We start from the raw sequence: 19122 nt of genomic DNA, 5'->3' as shown, positions 1-19122 counted from the left end.
AAGTCAAGCAATATTAGAAGTTTTTCAAACAATCTGATGTGAACAACTTATCACAGTTAGTGAATTATAGTTTTATTTACCTATATAATACTCAGTTTTCTTTATTACACGACTACTTAAACCTAGTCATTTGTAGAAACTAGTCGAGTTAAAAAAAACAGTGCTAAAATAAAGATCCTAATAACCTAAGGTATTCATACATCATGTTATTCTGGGGAACATGTACAATGTGCTAGTTAGCTTAAAAGCAAGTGTATTTTGAACAGTACCAGCAAATTCTAAGAACTACGTACATACACTGAAATCACACTTCATTCTGCTATAATCTCTAATACCAACAAAGCTAAAAAAAATAAATACAAGCATCCATCAAAAATGACAAGTGGTTATTTAGTTTTAAAAACAAATATTAATGAACTTAAAAAAAAATTTGTAAAAACCTTCCAAAATTCACGAGAAAACTCCAAGATGTTTTTATTTCCATACCACCAGAAATACCATACACAACAACCTAAAAGGATCTCCGATATTTAAATAGATAAATCTGTATAAATGATGGTTTCTATTTTATTTTACTCAGCATCACAACATAACACTTAAAAAATCAACACTTTTTCTTTTATACACTAAAAAGCTAACTTCATTTATGTTTTGAAACAATTAAAAATTTTTTACCATAACGTACAAAGTACTACATGACAAAGAAAGTCTTAGGGATAACATTTTGTAATGGTAGGGCTGCAACACCTAATCATATTAAATCCTTTGTTGTTTTTTTTCAAGAATTTCTTTGTAACATGTATACAAACAAAACCAAAGACATGCATATATGTACGAGTGAAAAAGTTAATGTTTGAACACAACATAGCACTGAAATCATATAAAAAAAAAAGGTAAACAGATACCATAAAACTGATTAAGACTAAAACCTACTTTTTCTATTAAAGATATTTCTTTAACTGACCCTTTACAAATACAATATCATACAGTGCCTACATCTCTTCTTGGAGACTAGGGGGTGTATCCGTTGTTAATGTAGAAGCTGGTATATATTTAATTCTGAACAAAATTCAATTAGAAGCAGAGTTGGAGATAATTCTAAAACTGAAACTAGGTGGCATTTTTCTTATGTCATAACACACTAAAAACTATATACACACAAAAAATACCTACTACAATTGTACAATTAACTACACTTTTAATATGCCTGAGTGGGTTAAAGTTTTTTTCTTACTTAATAAAGAGTTAGGTCGCACACTTGAGAATTACGATTAATACAAGCAAGTCACAAATATAAAACCCTAATGTACAACTTCTATGTTACAAAACCAAAACATGTGATGACAAACAATGATGAACTGATGTCAATAGTGATTTAAAGTTACTAGGCTGACATCACATCAATTTTAAACTACAACTTTGATTTATATATGTAAGAGACAAATCTGAAACAAACCTAGAATAAGCACAATAATTAATAATGAACTTATTAGTGTCCTCTAGAAAAACTGCCCGCGTGATTTGATGAATCACCAATTTTTTTTTTCATTTAACATGTTTGGTAAACTATTTGGCTTATTGGTAGATTATCAAATCAACACTTCCAAAACACTTACCAAAACAAAAAGATGCCACGCCACCAGGTTAATAAGTAACAGATGTTACCACCAGGTCACCAGTGCCAACAATACAATATTTCCAATTTGATACAATAAATCATTACAGAAAATACTTTGGAGTTGTCATAACTTAGAATTTTTTAACGCAGGCAATCAATATCCAAACCTCATTATCAACATCAACTATCAATACATTCCCTGCTCATTAGGACTAATTTAACTTTCCAGAAGCTACAGAAACACTCTATATTTAAATATCATTAAAAAGAAATATTACCAATTACATAATATACATCAATGAAAAATATACTTACAATATGTTTTTTTAATAATCAATATACATTATTTCATGACTTGTGGGTTCATCAGAACCTTTAAATCACATTTTACCACAAAAACATTACCAGAATTGTAGGTGTTGTTTTTTTTTCTTGCTCACGAGCAGTGTACTTCACATCATATACTGGGGCACACACACACACAAAAAAAAAAATCCAATATCCTCAGATTGTTAAATATTCAAAATAATTAGCAAATTCAAAAACAATTCCTAACTTCTAATGTCAAACAAACAATCAGCACAAGAGTAACTACCTCTGAAAAAAATATATGCGTGTTAATATGTATATGAGTGTGTGTATATATATATATATATATATATATATTTATATATAATCTGTACAATTTTTACAATGATTGTAAATGTTCATATTGAAATCACAATACCTTGAATACAAAGTCTTTTGCTGCGCAACATTTGTTACTGCTTGCTGAACTATATGCTAACACTTTCTTCACGCACAATTTTAACACTTACATTTGCATTTTGGTTCATTCCATCTGGATGGCCGAGTTACGTAGAAATGCTCATGATGACGACGTGGAGCTTTAAAAACAACGATCGTTTATTTACCCAAGTTTCATTATACTAATGTTAATAAAAAAAAAGAAAAACAACATAGCACAAGATTTTTTACAATACGGCACTTTGCAACTCAAGCTGAACATTCCACTATCGACTGTCGAGGTATAGCCACAAAAGGAAGACAAGTTATGTCTCAGCCCCACGACGCTACTTTGTCGGATTCCAAGGATGAAGAGTGTCCAGTCGTCGGTAAAAAAGCATGTACGGAACTCTTGGTGGACTGGGCGAAAGAAGTTGGGTATCTGTGATAACGGTAATCGTGCTGTCGTCACAGCGAAGCCAACTGCCGCTTCCAACGTGGTACACGTCGGTAATGTAGTGTCCTTTGCTCAAGTCTTTTCCCTCGTGGCATACCACTAAAAATTAAGGAAATGTTAGGTGTACACATACAATAGTGGAAAGTAAACTTCTGTAGAACTGATATACTAACAATGAATATCTGGGATTATTTTAAACTTCTCACCCATGAAAATAAAACTTGTTGCCACCCTTAACAAAGGAGTTTTAAAACAGTAAATGTTTTAAGGTTGTCAAAAACTGTAAAATTCAACTCTACATTTACAATGAACATGCAGGAATGTCCACGAAGACACAAAACAGTTGAGTAATCCCGTGTTTCCTCTTTCCACCAACATAACGAAGAAACGGGACACAAACTTAACACTAATCTGGAATTACCGATTAAAGAAACTGTCAACATCAAACTAGTTTCACCAACACTGAACATGAAGTACGAGTCTAAATTGTACATGTACAGTGTTTGTTTGTTATTCATCTAATTGTTGTAGTTTTGATAAATTACTGTTAGTATGGCAATGTATTTAATAAGATATTGAAGTTGGAATCTATTAAATTTTGAAAAAAAAACAAACTTAGAAATAACCCCTGCCAAATACATATTTTCATTTACAAATGACTTTCAACAGAACAGTAATAATTGTAAATTAATTACAAATAGTTATGGAAAACTTTGTACAGAATACAATAAATACTTATGTTTTTAAAAAAGCAAAAAACTACTTTATTTGTGTAGAAATATCCATAAACAAAGGAATATAATGGAACAATTGTCATCTACATACCAGCAAACAGTTTATAAGATCGTAGAGCTCGGGCACTATACTTCCTTCTGACACCTGGAGACAAGGTTTCTACAAAAAATAAATTTAAATAATCACTTCAATACTTCTAAATGTATCGCACGTTTAAAACAGCAACTTCTGCTTGACAGTCTTTAATACTGAAAATGTCAAACAAACGTGAAAAACTGATGGAAGACAAAAAATAAAATGTTTTATGCTCTTTTTAAATCTTATATATTAAATTATATATATATACTCTTATTTTATTTAATGATAGCTACGTGCATGACAAATCAAACAACTGGGTCCTATATGATGACATCGTACTTAAAAATCTTAATCTCTACACTCGATAAAGACCTTGGGCACTTTTACATTCACTGAAATAAAATCAAACGAAGTCCTACCTTCTGATATTTCTAGATCTATCGAAAAGTTAACATCCTTAAGAATTTTCTTAGGTCCACCCCTGTTGTACACAAATCTCTTCAGGTGGAGTATAAGTACCAGAGGTAGAATGCTGAAAGAGCTTTGACGAAATGCCTCGACCTAATAGAAAAAATATTAACATTATATTTTGCTTTTAGTGTATTCAATACACAATGTTACTTCAACATTCCAGGACAAACTCTCTGACAAGTACTGATTCAAAGAGAAACGCTTCCAAAAGTAATACTGAATTAAAACGTAGTCATTAAGGAAAGCAAGACAGTTTCTTACTCTCACTTACACAGTTACAAAAAGAAAAATCATAGGTAAATTTAGTTTGAAACAATTCTCATAAAGTGAAGATGAACAAGCACAACAAGGAACTATGGCATGTTGAGACACAACTCGTGCATCCAAATCAGGAACACAAAGCAATACCCACGAGGTAAAATAGATGTGGAAATAACAGAAACATCAAACAAATGGCTTTCCAAAAAGGTAACCCTTGCCACAAACAGTTGAAATTTGGTGCATCAATTTTATCAGTTGTTTTAACTTTTCATCTGTTAAACCTTAGGCTGAAACACACAGTTTCAAAAACCCCCAAAATAACAACAAAAAAGGTAACCCTTGCATGAAACAGTTGAAATTTGGTGCGTCAATTTTATCAGTTGTTTCAACTTTTCATCTGTTAAACCTTAGGCTGCAACACAAAGTTTCAAAAACCCCCAAAATAACAACAAAAAAGGTAACCCTTGCCAGAAACAGTTGAAATTTGGTGCGTCAATTTTATCAGTTGTTTCAACTTTTCATCTGTTAAACCTTAGGCTGCAACACAAATAGTTTCAAAAACCCCCAAAATAACAACAAAAAAATATGATAAAATGAAGAGTTTACCTCTTGTTTGGTCTCCGTACAAGTGTAGTCTTGGATCGATTCTTTTGCCGTCATATGAGCTAGAGCATCATTCACCCACTGGACATTGTCAGCCTGGTGTGAGTAAGGTGGCAACATTTATTTTACACTCGACAATGACAAGATTTTGAAAAAAAACAATTCCTTAAATGAGAAGTAAATTCAAGTCCAAGATATATCACATATTTAGCTATCCTTGTTTCAGTAATTATAAAGCTTACACTGATCAAGGCTTCTAAAGAAAGATCACTTCACCTTCCATAAATTCAAGTTAAAAAAAAAATGAACTATAATATTTAGGAACAACTAAAACCACACAAATTCGTACACAAATATTTTAATTTGGGAGTTATCTGCCTTTGATCGTATAAACACCAAACAAGACTATTAACAGGATATTCTCTACAATTAAGATATTCCTGTAATTCAGTAGGGACAATAAATGATATTGACCTGAATGTCCAATGGTAGAGTGAAGAAAGGCTGTAGGTTTGTTGAAATTTCATCTCCTGCAGTTAGCACTGTCGTCAGTTGCCCGCCAAATATGTCCGAGATGGGGGAGTCCAAAAAACACATCTGAAAATAAAAGGTTGCACATTTTAAAATGATAAAAGACATTAAAAATTCGAATAAATTAAAATATATATAATATATGGAAGCTGACGACACGCAATTTGAACCATTGTTTGTTAAAACATGGGTTAATAGTTAATTCTGCCAATGAGCACAGACCTGTATTTAATGAAGTAAGTTCAAAACTTGAATACTATACTTTTGCAGAAAACTTTGACCTTCTCAGTGACCTTAACTTCAAAATTGATCAAATACATGCTTTCTTCTATACATAAAACTCCAATATCTCAATTTGAACTGTCTACAAATATACATTCCTCTTGTAAAGCGAGTGGTAAGATACTTAGTCTGTAAAACAAGATGGCTTACTGAATTTATAGTCACATTCTTGTTTTCTTCAGGTTCATGTTCTGTGATGTGTCCATTTGACAAGTTGTCTTCATGCCCATCTATAACAAGATTTAGGTTTTTATTAAATCTTCAAAACATAAACACAAGCATATTTTAACACGTTCTTCACAAAACACGTAGCTAGTTCTTTGTTTCATTAGACCTCATTAAACTAAAAATATATTGAAAATCATGTGGTTTCAAAGCTAGTTCTTTGTTTCATTAGATCTCATTAAACTAAAAATATATTGAAAATCACGTGGTTTCAAAGCTAGTTCTTTGTTTCATTAGACCTCATTAAACTAAAAATATATTGAAAATCATGTGGTTTCAAAGTTTTATTTGATGTAAACAAAAAAAATTGCTGAAGTCCTAACCCTAAATTCAATAAAAACAGACTGTTGAACAAGAAAATAAAGCTATCCATCACTTGTCTCAATACTGCAGCAAGTTATTACGTGAGGTCCAATGGACCAACACCTTTCGCATGGTTTAAGAAAGGCTCAGTGCTTTATTTGGCAGGAGAAAACCCCACTTTTACACATCTGTAGTTCTCCACATTAAACAGGTAGAGAAATAATAATAGTCTTACTGCATTTTTTGTCTACAGAATTCTTGAAGTTATCAAGCACAGCCACCATTTCTTCGTGGAGTCCATTAAGCAAAAAACCAAGAACCTCTTCAGCGTCTTGCTGGCAATCCTTTAATGAACAATTGGAAGTAATTTATTAGTACTAAGGAATACAACCAACATTACATGAACAAACGCACCGTGAATACCACAAGTTCTAAAACTAAAATTACGTCAAACATATATTACAAACATCACACGCATTTTCAATTAGAAGAAAAATAAGTCTTGTTTTCTTTTACAATAGAAAAGATTTAAAGTATTAATTTTCTAACTGGAAACTATATGTAGCTTTAATAGCTAAATAATCTTTTGTTCATTAATAATAATGGTCTTTTATAAAACAGCATCACACTCAAAGAAGAATACTTTGATTAAACCTATAAGCACGATTCACACAAACAAGTACAGACATTCACTTTTTGTCGATAACTAAAATAACACAAGTTTTCTTTCCCCAAACCACAAACTAATGTTTTATAATCTTCATTACAGTTACCTATACTGTAAACAACATTTTATGACGTGTGCTTACTTTCACATCTCAAGTGTACTCCCTTTAAACGTAACATTAACGAGGTGCGTGGCTGACACGTTATCATAAAAGCTTTGTTGGAAAACATGGAAACGGTAATCTTTCCAGTGTATTTAATTTTCAGTAGTCGCTAGTGTTACAAATAACATAAAAACAGCTATAAGCCATATGGAACATCTTTAAGGTTACAATTTCAAGAGTGGCCAAAAGTTTTATGAAGTGACAGTATTAAATCTGTCAGACTTCATTACATAGATCAATATATTTTTGCTTCAAACCTTCCTGTTTATGAAAGTCACGTGTACGGCTGAAAAAGTTGCTCATTGTAAAATGTAGTCTCTTTTTAACACCATGTTATGAAACTATCCAACAAAAAGTACCTGAACACAGTCTGGTTTCAGAATAGTGAGCAAGGAGTACACATAGTGAGGTTCGAAAGGAACCCCAAAACTGAGATCTTCTTTTCTCTTCCTCTTGCTGCCATATGGCATTGGCGAGAACTCATTCATGAAACACGTCCTAAAACAATACCAAAAATAAGAATAACTAGGTGAAGTTGGTGCAAACATACAATGTATTCTGTACTAAACGAGGCATTTATCAAGTGGAAAATATTTCAAGCTTTGTAAATAGTTAAGACAAATATGTGTGTGAGACACAAATTTAATTATTAGCACTCTTTACCTATTACTAAAAAGGCAATCTGATTCTATTTGATACACTGCATAGAAGTTAAATATTACATTTACAACATACTAAGAAGTTACAAAAAATTACCCGAGATTTTTCAAAATACATTGAACAAATAGTGCAGTAACATAATTAAATTCTTAGAACTTCAAATGAGACCCAAAACTATCACTTTCAATTAGTTCACTATTCTTTAGGAGAATAAGTTTTCAAACTCTAATGATAATACATTTAAAAACAACTCACAGACTGTCAATGACCGGGGTTGAAGAGTTATTTCTGTTTATTCCATCCCGAGATAACCTCTTCAACAGGTTATAAAGTGGAGGACACACCAATAATGCTTGCAAGATCTAATTTTTCTCAATTAAGGATCAAGGTATTTAAAAATCACCAAATCTTCTATATCACCTGCTTAATAAATGTGCAATTAAAAATTTATTTTTTGTACAAAAATTCTTATAATAAAATATGGAAACTTTTACATCTATTTATAGAACAAATTTCGTGCAAATCGTAAACTTTAATAGAATAATATGCCAGTGGCGATACAAAACAAAAAACAACAAAGTAATTTACTATTTATATTTTAGAAAAATTAAGCATTTAAAACCTAACAGCAAGAAACTGTCTTTACTGACTAAAGCAATTCAGTGTATTTCAATCAGCCTACAAAGTATTTATAGTGTTGTGCTAGACATATTTTAAGAACCCATGAGTGAAAGCAAATCTAATACCAACAATGCCTTTCACTCAATACCAGGATTAATCAGGCTGGCTCGGATATGACGTTGTAGTGATCTAGGTGCTATATATCATTAGTATTTATGAACAATGACTGATATGGTGTGAATCAGATTAAACAAGTTAATTACATATTTTAACAAGTCACACTCCTTCGGTAACAATACATAATTAGCAATGGCATAGTGGCTCATAGAATGGCTCCAGGCTTTTTTTACAAGTACAAACTTTTAGCTCATAGCTCCATCTATTGACCGATTGGAGATCTAATTACAGCCACTGATATTTTGGATTCCCCCCTTTCTTTTTTTATGTTCATTACTCTACTTTTATGTTTTGATCTGGGCCTTATGGAACTTTGACTGTTTACAACTGAATCCCATTTAAACACAAGTTCAGGTTCTTTCAGCTTGAAGTACTCTTCATACTGATATCTACCTGAACAGAAGGACGTGACAAATGGGTTAAAAGGTTATAAAGTCCAACATCATAAAGGTCCAGGCTAAGCAATCCTTCATTTAGAACTGTTGGCCAGAAGTGGGGCAACCAATCACCACTAGCCAATGTCTACTCTTAACTAAATAGTAGAGTTGACCAATAAAGATGTTGAGCAGAAGATTGCTTTTTAAACCTGCCAATCAAGAGCACAGAAAACTTTCAACCACGTGATAGTGCGACTCCAACCAAATTTTATACACCATAGTGCACATCAGACTGGTAGCTCCAAACATGGATGAGGAATTATTTTTAACGCTACACAAGTGCAGAGCCAATCAGCTTTCAATATCCAGGCTGTACCAGAATATTGGGGAGTCATTGAAGGCTCCTAAAAGCTCCTGGTTGCGTGAGCAAGGACAGATATGCCATTATTTTATACTTCCCTTCTATACTACTATAAGCCTACAGTAAATGGAATATCACTGAATGTACCAAATATACATTATCTATTTTTACAATAAAAAAGAAGACTTTTCATCAAGTGTAATCATTCCTAGCCCTGAAAAATTCTAACAATGAATAGTACAGCTAGTAATGTTGAGGATTTGGCTCCTCATTTCCTTTCCAACTGATAAACAAATACTGTATTCCAAAGCATCTTAGGCCCTTCTAAAGAATTGTTTTGGGGCCAGGGACTGGAAGTTATATATAAATTGAAGAAATGAAAATTATAGAATCAGGTATGGTTAGTCTTTCTTACGTAACCATTACAAATGTCAGACACCTTTCCTACAACAAATGCTGTGTATATAATGCCTGTTCTCTAACATTATTATTTTAACTTAATTGTAAAAGTAAATTGGTACACACTGCATTTGATGTAGTTTTATCCTTGGGTTGGCTATAGTCACAAGATTCTCCTATTCCTGTCAGCATTACAAGTTTAATAAAACTTAAACACAATAATGTTCCATAATCTACATAATTACGAGTGAAAAAGGATACGGCATTAACGTAGCACCAGTTGCTACGATTTACCAGTCCTCGGGGAATTAGAAACTGAGCAGCATGATTCAGTCGTACACTAATCAGTATCTCTAGGAAAGAAAATAAGCAAGGATAGATATATATATTAAGGTCTATATCAAACCCTTCCTTAAAATTAAATCCTATAAATAAATTTCTTTACATTAATATAAGGTATACTCATTAGGTATCTTACCTCGTACATATTTTTACCAATCAACAAAGCATACCAGAATGTATAAAACTTTTAAAAGTTCTTATAATATTATGAAATACCAATATTAATCAACAGTTCTTAGCTCATTGTATTACGGCTGATGCCATCTAGATACAAACTTCTGTAAACAAAAAGAGAATTAACAGAGAATAAAAATGTGCTTAATTTATAGCGTACAAGTGTTCGACTAAAGATAGATACGGTAAAATTCATTTTTCACTAATAAGGGCTTCTAGGAATACCATTTTTGTGAATAGCAACACATTATTTATGAACAATAAACTCAACCTACTAATCTGGTTCACAACATCAAAACATATGAAATGACTTTAAAATCGGCCCTGCCAAATGAAATATATCATGACAAACAGTAATTATGTTACTAATTCCAGAAAGTCCTTCATATACATAAAAGCAATGCAAACACATTTATCATTGTCACTGCCACAAGAGGGTCAGTTTTGATTAGATCATACAGAGAACAGATAGAAATTATCTAATTGTTAAATTTAAAGATATGATCTAAATTCTCATACTTGCTATTTTACAAGCCGTGAGGTCTGTAGAAACATGATTCTTTAGGCACACCTCCGAGACCTTGCGAGTGGTAGTTGTGCAGGCAGCTGCCTCCGTCTCAGTTACAGCATCTTTTTCAGATGTGGAGTTTCCTAAACTCATCATCTTGAACAGATCTGCCCAGGATCTGTGCTGTTGAATACCACTATCTGGCATATCCATTTCAACTTGATCACGCGTTTGAATATCACCAGATAAAACAGACTTGGGTAGAGATACGTACCCATCAGTTTCTGAAGATGTTTTTTCATTGTGATTTTCTATTTCACAACTATCTTTGTCAGTAACACCCACACTTTTCTCAGTTAACTTTACACTTAATGCAGACAATTCTGACGAACACGAAGAAAAGCGCCGATTACTATTTTCTGACAAGTCAGTCAGCGAAATATCAGAGCTTGTAGCATCTCCCAACACCCACTCTGGCTTTTTCTCAACTTCTGACTCAACAGTAACCAGAGTAGGAGAAACAGACACTTCACTAGTGTTGGATAACTCCGAGAGTTGTATATCACCGTGTTCATCTCTACAAGTTTCTGCTTCGAATCCTGCCACAGTCTGCTTGGAGAGAATTCCCTCGGAATCAGAAACACCATTGCTATCAACACTCTGTTGGTTTATACAAGTATTTACACAATTATCTACATTTAAATCTACACTTTTATTATCACTGTTTGGCTGATGGTTCATCACTGTCTCACAATAGTTATAACCATTCTGAACATCAGATGTAGTCACACACACGTCGGGTAAATACTGATCACAGGCGTGACCATTACCTACTACTTGGTGTACAGCAGTGGAAGGAGTAGGGTGGGGCATGTAACCATGGTGATAGGGTGAGGGAATCACAGGCACACAAAACATCGGCGCCGATCCCGTATGCGGATTGGCCATTGAAGAATAATGCATTGTTATTTCATGGGGGTAACTCGATCCCATCCCAGCCATAGGTATAGTTCCATTTGTCATGGGGTAATTAGGGGGTGGAACATTGAAAGGCACCACTGGGTTATGAGACAAGACCGACTGATCATTCAGAGGGATCATTGTGGCCATCTGGCTATCGAGGACCACAGATCCTGGCTGGTAAGCATCAGTGTTCACGCACATTTCAGAAGAGGCATAATAGCTAAATGAACGCTTCTTCTTATTTCTTCGAAGATACTGCTTATCGGATGAAGATTGACCATTCTGCTTTGAGTCTTGACCTTCAGTTTTATCAGTAACACTTGTGAAACTACCAACGTTTGAGATAGGAGGAGGATAAGGATAATGACATGCTTGAACGATGTTTAAATCTTGTTGGTGAACATTCTGTGTGAATAAAGGTAAACCTAAATACTGTGGAATAACTGGATATGTATGAGGTATGAATGAAAAAGGCTGTTCTGCAGGAAGATAGGAAATGCTAGTGACAACAGGCAAGAATGGTGGAGGAGCCACAGCAGTGTTGATTTCGGTAACGTCGTGCGATGCTCCGGTGCTGTCGTAATTGGTGTAGCACACGAGAGTTGACTCTTCATTTTCACATTCCAACTGAATGTCTCCATTTTCATCTAAACAAGTAAACACCGACCAAATTATATAACAAAACAAATTTAATATTGTTTTTTTTTTATTCAACTTTGGTAATTCACAAATATTCCAACTTATGTGAAAAGTACGTTTTATAACTGTCATTATATGATACTGTAACAACTACAGTTTATGAAAAGAATTAACTCAAAAATGTATACAGTTTTTGGAACAACTATCTCACAGACACGAGCTACAAGTTAAAAAATAAAAATAAATGAAGTGTCAGTAAATTTTGTTTCAACAAGTTTAAAAATACACATTCTGTCTAGCATTTATATCAAAATGTGTCTGCTGAAAGAGCACTTCTGTATCCTGGTGCACACAGAAATAAAGCCACTATAAATCCAAATCTTTTTACTAACCTGTTGCTGATGAAAAGTTGTTCACAGCTGTTTCATATCTCCAAGGGAGCTTAAAAAAGAATTTTATTAGTTTAAAATATTAAATCTTCATTAAGACAACATAAAACTAAGTAAAAACATAGCAACAAATTTAACTGCAACTAAACATTTTTATTTAAAGTTAACCTATAATTTACCCTCACAAATTGCAAAGTAAAAATTGTTTAAGGTTTTACTTTTTTTTTCTTCATTCCATCTACTTTTAGAAGCATCATTTACACATTAATTAATTAACAATTAACAACACCGATAATTATTTTTTAAAGATAGAATACTGGCAAAACAAAGGCATACAAAAAAATTATTTAGAAGTATGAATTTTATTAAATTGAATTGTCTGTTATATCTTTTATAATTAAAAAAAACAACAACTCCCAATGTACATTGATTATTCACGATTACTTTTGTAACAAAAAATACTAAACCTAATTGGCTTACTACAGACAAATGAAAAACTGATATAAATGCTGTAAGTTTAAATTTACAGATGTGATGGAAGTTTTACAGAACTATAAGAAAGTGACTGAAGAAAAGGATTTTTAGTAAAATAATAAATAAATCTCTCAAGCCACTGAGGAAGTGTTTTAGTCATTGCTAGTAAAAAAGCTAATCCAATTTTAGAAGAATCTACATTGTAATTACAGGTCAAAAGAGGTAATCATCTCTATATAAATAACTAGTTAGGCCTCCCTTGGAATATTATGTACAGTTCAGGTTTCATCTAAGAATGGAGGAGCTACCTTACAGACAGGTTAAGATATCAACTTATTTTATCGAGAAAAAAATGGACAAGATGTGAGCTTATTGGGCTTTACAAAACTAGATTAGAAAAACAAAAAATATGGCCTTACTTCAACGTAGGAATTTGAATCTGCAGGATTAAGGATCTCACATAGTTCATTAACTTCTTTTTCAGGTATATCATTCAAATCCAGAAATTGAAAGTCCTAAAAAAAAAAAATACATATATTGAAATTAACAAAGGACCTTTTTTAAGTTTTTAAATCTTTCAGAGCAGAATAACAAGCTTTTAAAATACAATTTTCTAATATATTTATGCAGCAATTTGCTCATGGGTCCAAGTATACAAGTAACCATTTCCAAGATGTAATATAGCAATAACACCATGTATAAATGTAATAACTCAATAATGTCCACAGAATACATGCAGTCATGCTGGGAACTACCTAACCATGTTTTCACAAGGTCACATAAGTTGAGAGGGCAGTCGAAGTCACCAAGAAACCATCAGTCCACTTACAGTACCTACGTCCATGGTAAAAAGAATAACAAAACAAATTTTACAGAGCTTGAACTGCCATCTCTGAAGCTACACATCGCTTTCGAAAAGCCACTTTAGGGGAGGTAAATGAATAAAATTAAGTTAAGGCCTGCTATAAAATGTGCCGTAAACTTGTTTTCAAAATAAATTGAACAAAACTGGCAAAACAAAATACTAAATCGTATATATCAATTTTAGTCATGCTGGGAAACACCAACCTATGCTTGACCCTAATTACCCCAAAGCAGAAGAAAATTTTTAACTGTGAGAAGAACGATTGTTATTGTTGCAAAGCCAAGACGAGATTTAAGCTATTCAGTCTAAACATTTATGTTTTTGTGTTATAATCTGTAGTCATTCTAGAACAAAAAAGGCATAATTTATATTTATTTCCTAATTTTTTTTAACATGGTTACGAAATCGGTCAAATCGACCAAACCCATACAAATTCATTACTGAAAATAACAGGTATAATAAAGTTTTTTCTTAAGAAACGTTTGATAACTATCTGGACATTATAAAGATTTTGCATATGAAATTTGAACATTTTCTGATGCATAAAAGTATTTTTAATCTTAAAATGAAAAAATTACTTTGCATGTTGGGTAGGCAACATATGAAAATAAATAAAAGACATGAGAAAAACACTGCTTTACAAACCTTAACACGTAATAAAAAAAGTTATATTTTAAGTATGAAAGCATTGTAATGTTTACTGATAATCTGCCAAATTTTGTGAAAAATCGCTTACTAATTTAAAAGTTTTAGCATGAAAACTATAACAACCACATAATGTTCATGAGGTCAGTCTCCGGGATTGAGCCCATGCTGAAAGAGTTAAAAGATGTCAAACATCAGATATGCAGTTGTTCTTGATAACCCATCGTACTTCACGCACAGTACCTGATCTCACAAATAATCACATCATATGAGGACACTCACGCACAGAACATTTGGTTTGTTTGTGTATGAAAGAAGTAAAAACAAAATATTCATTTTAGTGTTCTAATGTCTTACTAACTTTAGAGCAATATTTTCATTTAAGATATGCTATATCCATGGCTTGACCCACGTAAATATCTCAGCTCGAGGATATCGCTAATTTCCTATTTGTGCAAATACCTCAGTAAAACAGCTATCAATGAAACGATTGTGATATCAGATTGATTTGCATATTTGTGAGGGAACTTGTTAACTGGTCACACCTGTTTAGTCAAACCTTCATAGTTTTCAAAGTAAACATGACTTTAATCAGAATATCAAGCAGCTAAGGAAGTCGATAACTGATCACAAACCATTACTAGTTGCACCTCTGAAGATGAATGGTAATTGACAAGCAGCCTGGTTACTAGATTAAAGGTTGTCTACTCAAACTTCCAACTATTACATAATGATTCAAAGCTTCACCCTCACAACTTGACACCCAACGGTTTTTCATTCCCACTTCTAAAATCATATAGTGAACCCTGAAATGGGGGGTTTAAATTTATATTTTTCTCCAGGGTGGAAGGACTAAGTGGTCCTTTGTCCATATTTGATATACTTAGGTTTATTCTTTATTGTTCTGGTAAACTAAGAAAGGCAGAGCAAACATGAGATGCGTAACTGTTTATGTACAAATAAATTTTTTTTAAAAGCTCAAAAACCTGTTGTGGATTGAACAATTTGTGCACATATACTAGTGATGCACTGATTATTATAATGGTGATAGTGGCACTATTAAAAACATTAGAATCTCTAATTCCAACAACTATGGATATTGATAATCAAAGGAATTAATTTAAGCCAGTACAGAAAATGATATAATTTGTGGTACTTTAACATATATCCAGATATATTTTTGTTGCTGTACATTTAAATTTTTTTCTATGGGAAGTGTTTACATTAAGTATGATGGATAACTTACTGGTTTATCGGTTAGTTCACGAATTAATAACATACCAGTCGTTCAAAATGCACCAGGGCTGTAATAAGCCCCCCGATAAACAGCAAGCATGTGATATATTGCATTCTTCTTTTACAAAATTAGACAATGAAAGTTAATTTGTATTGACTGAATTCTACTACTTTTTTGTCGTCAATGAAATAGTTTTTACTGGCTAAACTGTGGCATGTTCAAATCATGTCACTGAACTATGATGATCTCTGTTCAATATGGCAGCCTGGTGTCAAGCAGAAAGTAGTTCATCAAATGTATTTTAGGTCACAATCAAATTTGCTAAAACTATTCTTGCTAGTCTGAATTCACAATTATTTTTGTAATTAATACTCGAAAACATTTGACTTTATTTTTAAGTTACAAATATTTGATGTCTATATTACTGCACATGTAACATAGTTCATCTAAGCCAACTAAAATCAGAGTAGAGTCACAACAGCCATGATAAAATAACAACAGGATCTGAAATCAAAATTACTTTTCTTGGTAAGATTAAAACGACCAGTAGTGAGCCCAAAACATCCAGCATCATGAAAGATTTGAAGAGGGGGGGGGGGGGTCTTGAGTATCAGCATAATGATGCCTTTCAAACGTGAAGAGCTGATATACAGTACTAAAAATCCTTACTGGACATTCTTGTACTTCTTCAGTAGAACTCAGAATTTATTAATAATTTGTATATTTACATAAGAAATATTCATTGACAATAGGGTTTTTCTAAATGTACCATTCAGTTAGTTTCTAACCCTCACAAAGTTGTTACTTAAATTATTTATTATATATAATATATATACATACATCATTGAGGTCGGCATGATTTTGCCTGGTAACGAGATCGCCATCTTGACAGAGGGGCAAACAATAGCGAAGCGAGTACGACTGTGTGTTTGTAATTTATATAGGTCTACCGTATACATTACCACTGAACCTGCTGTGCAAATTCTTTAATTATTGTTTGATAGTTAACTTATCAATTGCGATGTCTTATCAATACATAGAGATAAAGTTACAACTAATTGGGCTTGATTCTTATTCCTACGAGTACCCTGCCGACTCGTGGATCATCGACCAGACAGAATGGCCCAGTGTGCAGTACCCAGACGCGTACATTTACCTTGTGTTAAAAAAAATTGGAAGACAACATTCACACAATACAAAATGAGTTGAACATGCATAATTAAAAGTCAGGCTTTGGCTCCCACGGCTTTCCTATTGCTTCCCGCAGTCAATATCTTTCAGTCACAACACTTTTCTTTCTTTATCAGTAGCTTGGTTTTTGTGGGAAAACTTGCACCAAAAAGTAAACTACCAGGCCGAACAAGTGTGTAAAACCATTATCAACAAATTGTTTTAAGACTATTCTAGGCTAGGAATGGAATCCCACAAATGTTTCCTTTGTGCTTACTGTTAAGGTGAGTTGGAAGACTGGGTATTAAATAGAAGTTCAGGTATTTTCAACTCATTATTGGTACAATTGACTATGCCACAACTTTTCCCCAGATCTGTAGGTTTGGAACAACAAAAGTTCTTCACAAACATGTTATGGATACAAGTCTAGACAGCAGGCAAGTGTACAGAACGAATAAAATTTCCCCCTTCACATTGGTTGCTATGCAAACATTGCTTTGTGGGAGGACAAAGTTCCCTGGATGTTTGACCTCCAGAATAGTTTAATTTTAATAAGACTGCAGGAGTACATATATTTAGATAGTAATGTTATTCTTTCTGTATCAACTTGAATGGGCAGGTTTTTCTGATAATGCTCAAGTCAGATCTGTAATATCAAGTTTCAGTAATTCTATTTTTAAATAAACTCAAAATTATTGGGCTGAAACAAAAGAAAAAGTTATTTTTGTAAAACATAAGTTTATCAAAAGTTTCCAAACAAAAGAAAGTAACTGTATAGATCAAAGTTAATATAACAAAGCAACATATATATTAGTGAATTGAGAAGACAATCTCCCAATTCTTATACAGAATCAATTAGTAAAATTTCATGACACATCATTAAAATCTTTTAATTATAAATCCTTTTTCTATGGCTGCCTCAGAATAGGCCTAAATATACATAGTAAACCATACAGCAGATGTCTAAAATATACATTAATCATAAAACATCACAGTTTTAAAAAAAAAAACTGTTTGTTTGTACATGAATTATATTTATACATGTATTGAATTTTTGTTGGACATAATATCCAAATCCTGTGACTTTGCCATGATGAAGATTACGTATTAGTATTAGTGCTATTGTTAATACTAATAATAATTATTTTAATACACATTGTGCTGGTCGTTTTTTTGTAATTGTTACCACTAATAATACTTTAATAGTATTGTGCACGATTACGAAGACAAATTCACCAATCATATTAATAATTTTTGCATTAATTATAATTGCGTAGAACAATAAATAAAATTTAAAATCTGTTAAGCTTTAAGCTTTTAATGTAATCCACAATTCTGAACCACTGGCGTAATAATAATAAAATAGTAATTAACACATATTATTTTTAGGCTTATTCAGTTATTGTGCAACACTTTTACGTTAGGCTTAACTTTTAAGAGTACATCGACCACACTTTGTGTTGTGTAGTCTAGGTTTAGGCCTATGATGATGGCGACCATACCGAACAGTACGTAATCATTTAACCGATCTACCATGAATTAAATAGTAATTTATAATTCTAAAATTAATACTTATAATGAGAAAATTAACTGATAACATGTGAAAATAACCACTAAATAAAATTAATAAATGTACTTAACCATTTGCTGAAATTCCATGTTGAAATTTTCGTCATCACTAAACCCAGTACGTTCAACTAGTCGAAACAACCATGCTTTCCAGAACAGAGAACTACTAAATGCACTGAGAACGAAAGATATTCTTTGATGAAAAAATCTTTATTCTAACAGCATCTCTGATTGGCCATGCTGGAAAGTGCTAGCAAATTTTAACCAATAATAGCAGACTTTTCATAAAAATATATACTCTTGTTCACAAAAATCGTTTCTTATTTCATAGATGGCACTAGCGAGAAACTAGATGAGTATATATAATTTTAATTATTTGTGAACATGTATGTATTTTTGTGTGTGTGTGTATATATATATATATATATATAT

General features: G+C 32.5%; 1 protein-coding gene across 1 annotated transcript; it reads right to left on the bottom strand.

The window, feature by feature from the left end:
- Positions 1-449: 449 nt before the first annotated feature.
- LOC106465901 (ubiquitin carboxyl-terminal hydrolase 10-like) lies at positions 450-18841 on the bottom strand. The gene is made up of 14 exons (XM_013926139.2): positions 18763-18841; positions 13624-13719; positions 12734-12782; positions 10751-12349; positions 9977-10068; positions 8036-8142; positions 7480-7618; positions 6526-6634; positions 5913-5992; positions 5424-5546; positions 4953-5045; positions 4034-4175; positions 3627-3695; positions 450-2900 (listed from the first exon to the last, which is right to left on the bottom strand). Exons 1-14 carry the CDS (start codon positions 18778-18780, stop codon positions 2692-2694), a joined length of 2925 nt encoding a protein of 974 aa, XP_013781593.1. The 5' UTR covers positions 18781-18841; the 3' UTR covers positions 450-2691.
- Between the last annotated feature and the right edge of the window lie 281 nt (positions 18842-19122).

Source organism: Limulus polyphemus, unplaced genomic scaffold, assembly GCF_000517525.1.
Source record: "Limulus polyphemus unplaced genomic scaffold, Limulus_polyphemus-2.1.2 Scaffold2089, whole genome shotgun sequence".
NCBI lineage: Eukaryota > Metazoa > Arthropoda > Merostomata > Xiphosura > Limulidae > Limulus > Limulus polyphemus.
Note: the sequence above shows the minus strand (reverse complement) of the source record. Positions and strands in the feature narration are given on the sequence as shown.

Bases quoted from the DNA above. Each gene is read 5' to 3' on its own strand.
- LOC106465901 (XM_013926139.2), bottom strand. The intron at 12,783-13,623 runs GTAAGGCCATAT...TTCTTTTTTAAG, and splicing joins ATTCAAATTCCTACGTTGAA to CTCCCTTGGAGATATGAAAC. The intron at 2,901-3,626 runs GTATGTAGATGA...CTTAATTTTTAG, and splicing joins ATCTTATAAACTGTTTGCTG to TGGTATGCCACGAGGGAAAA.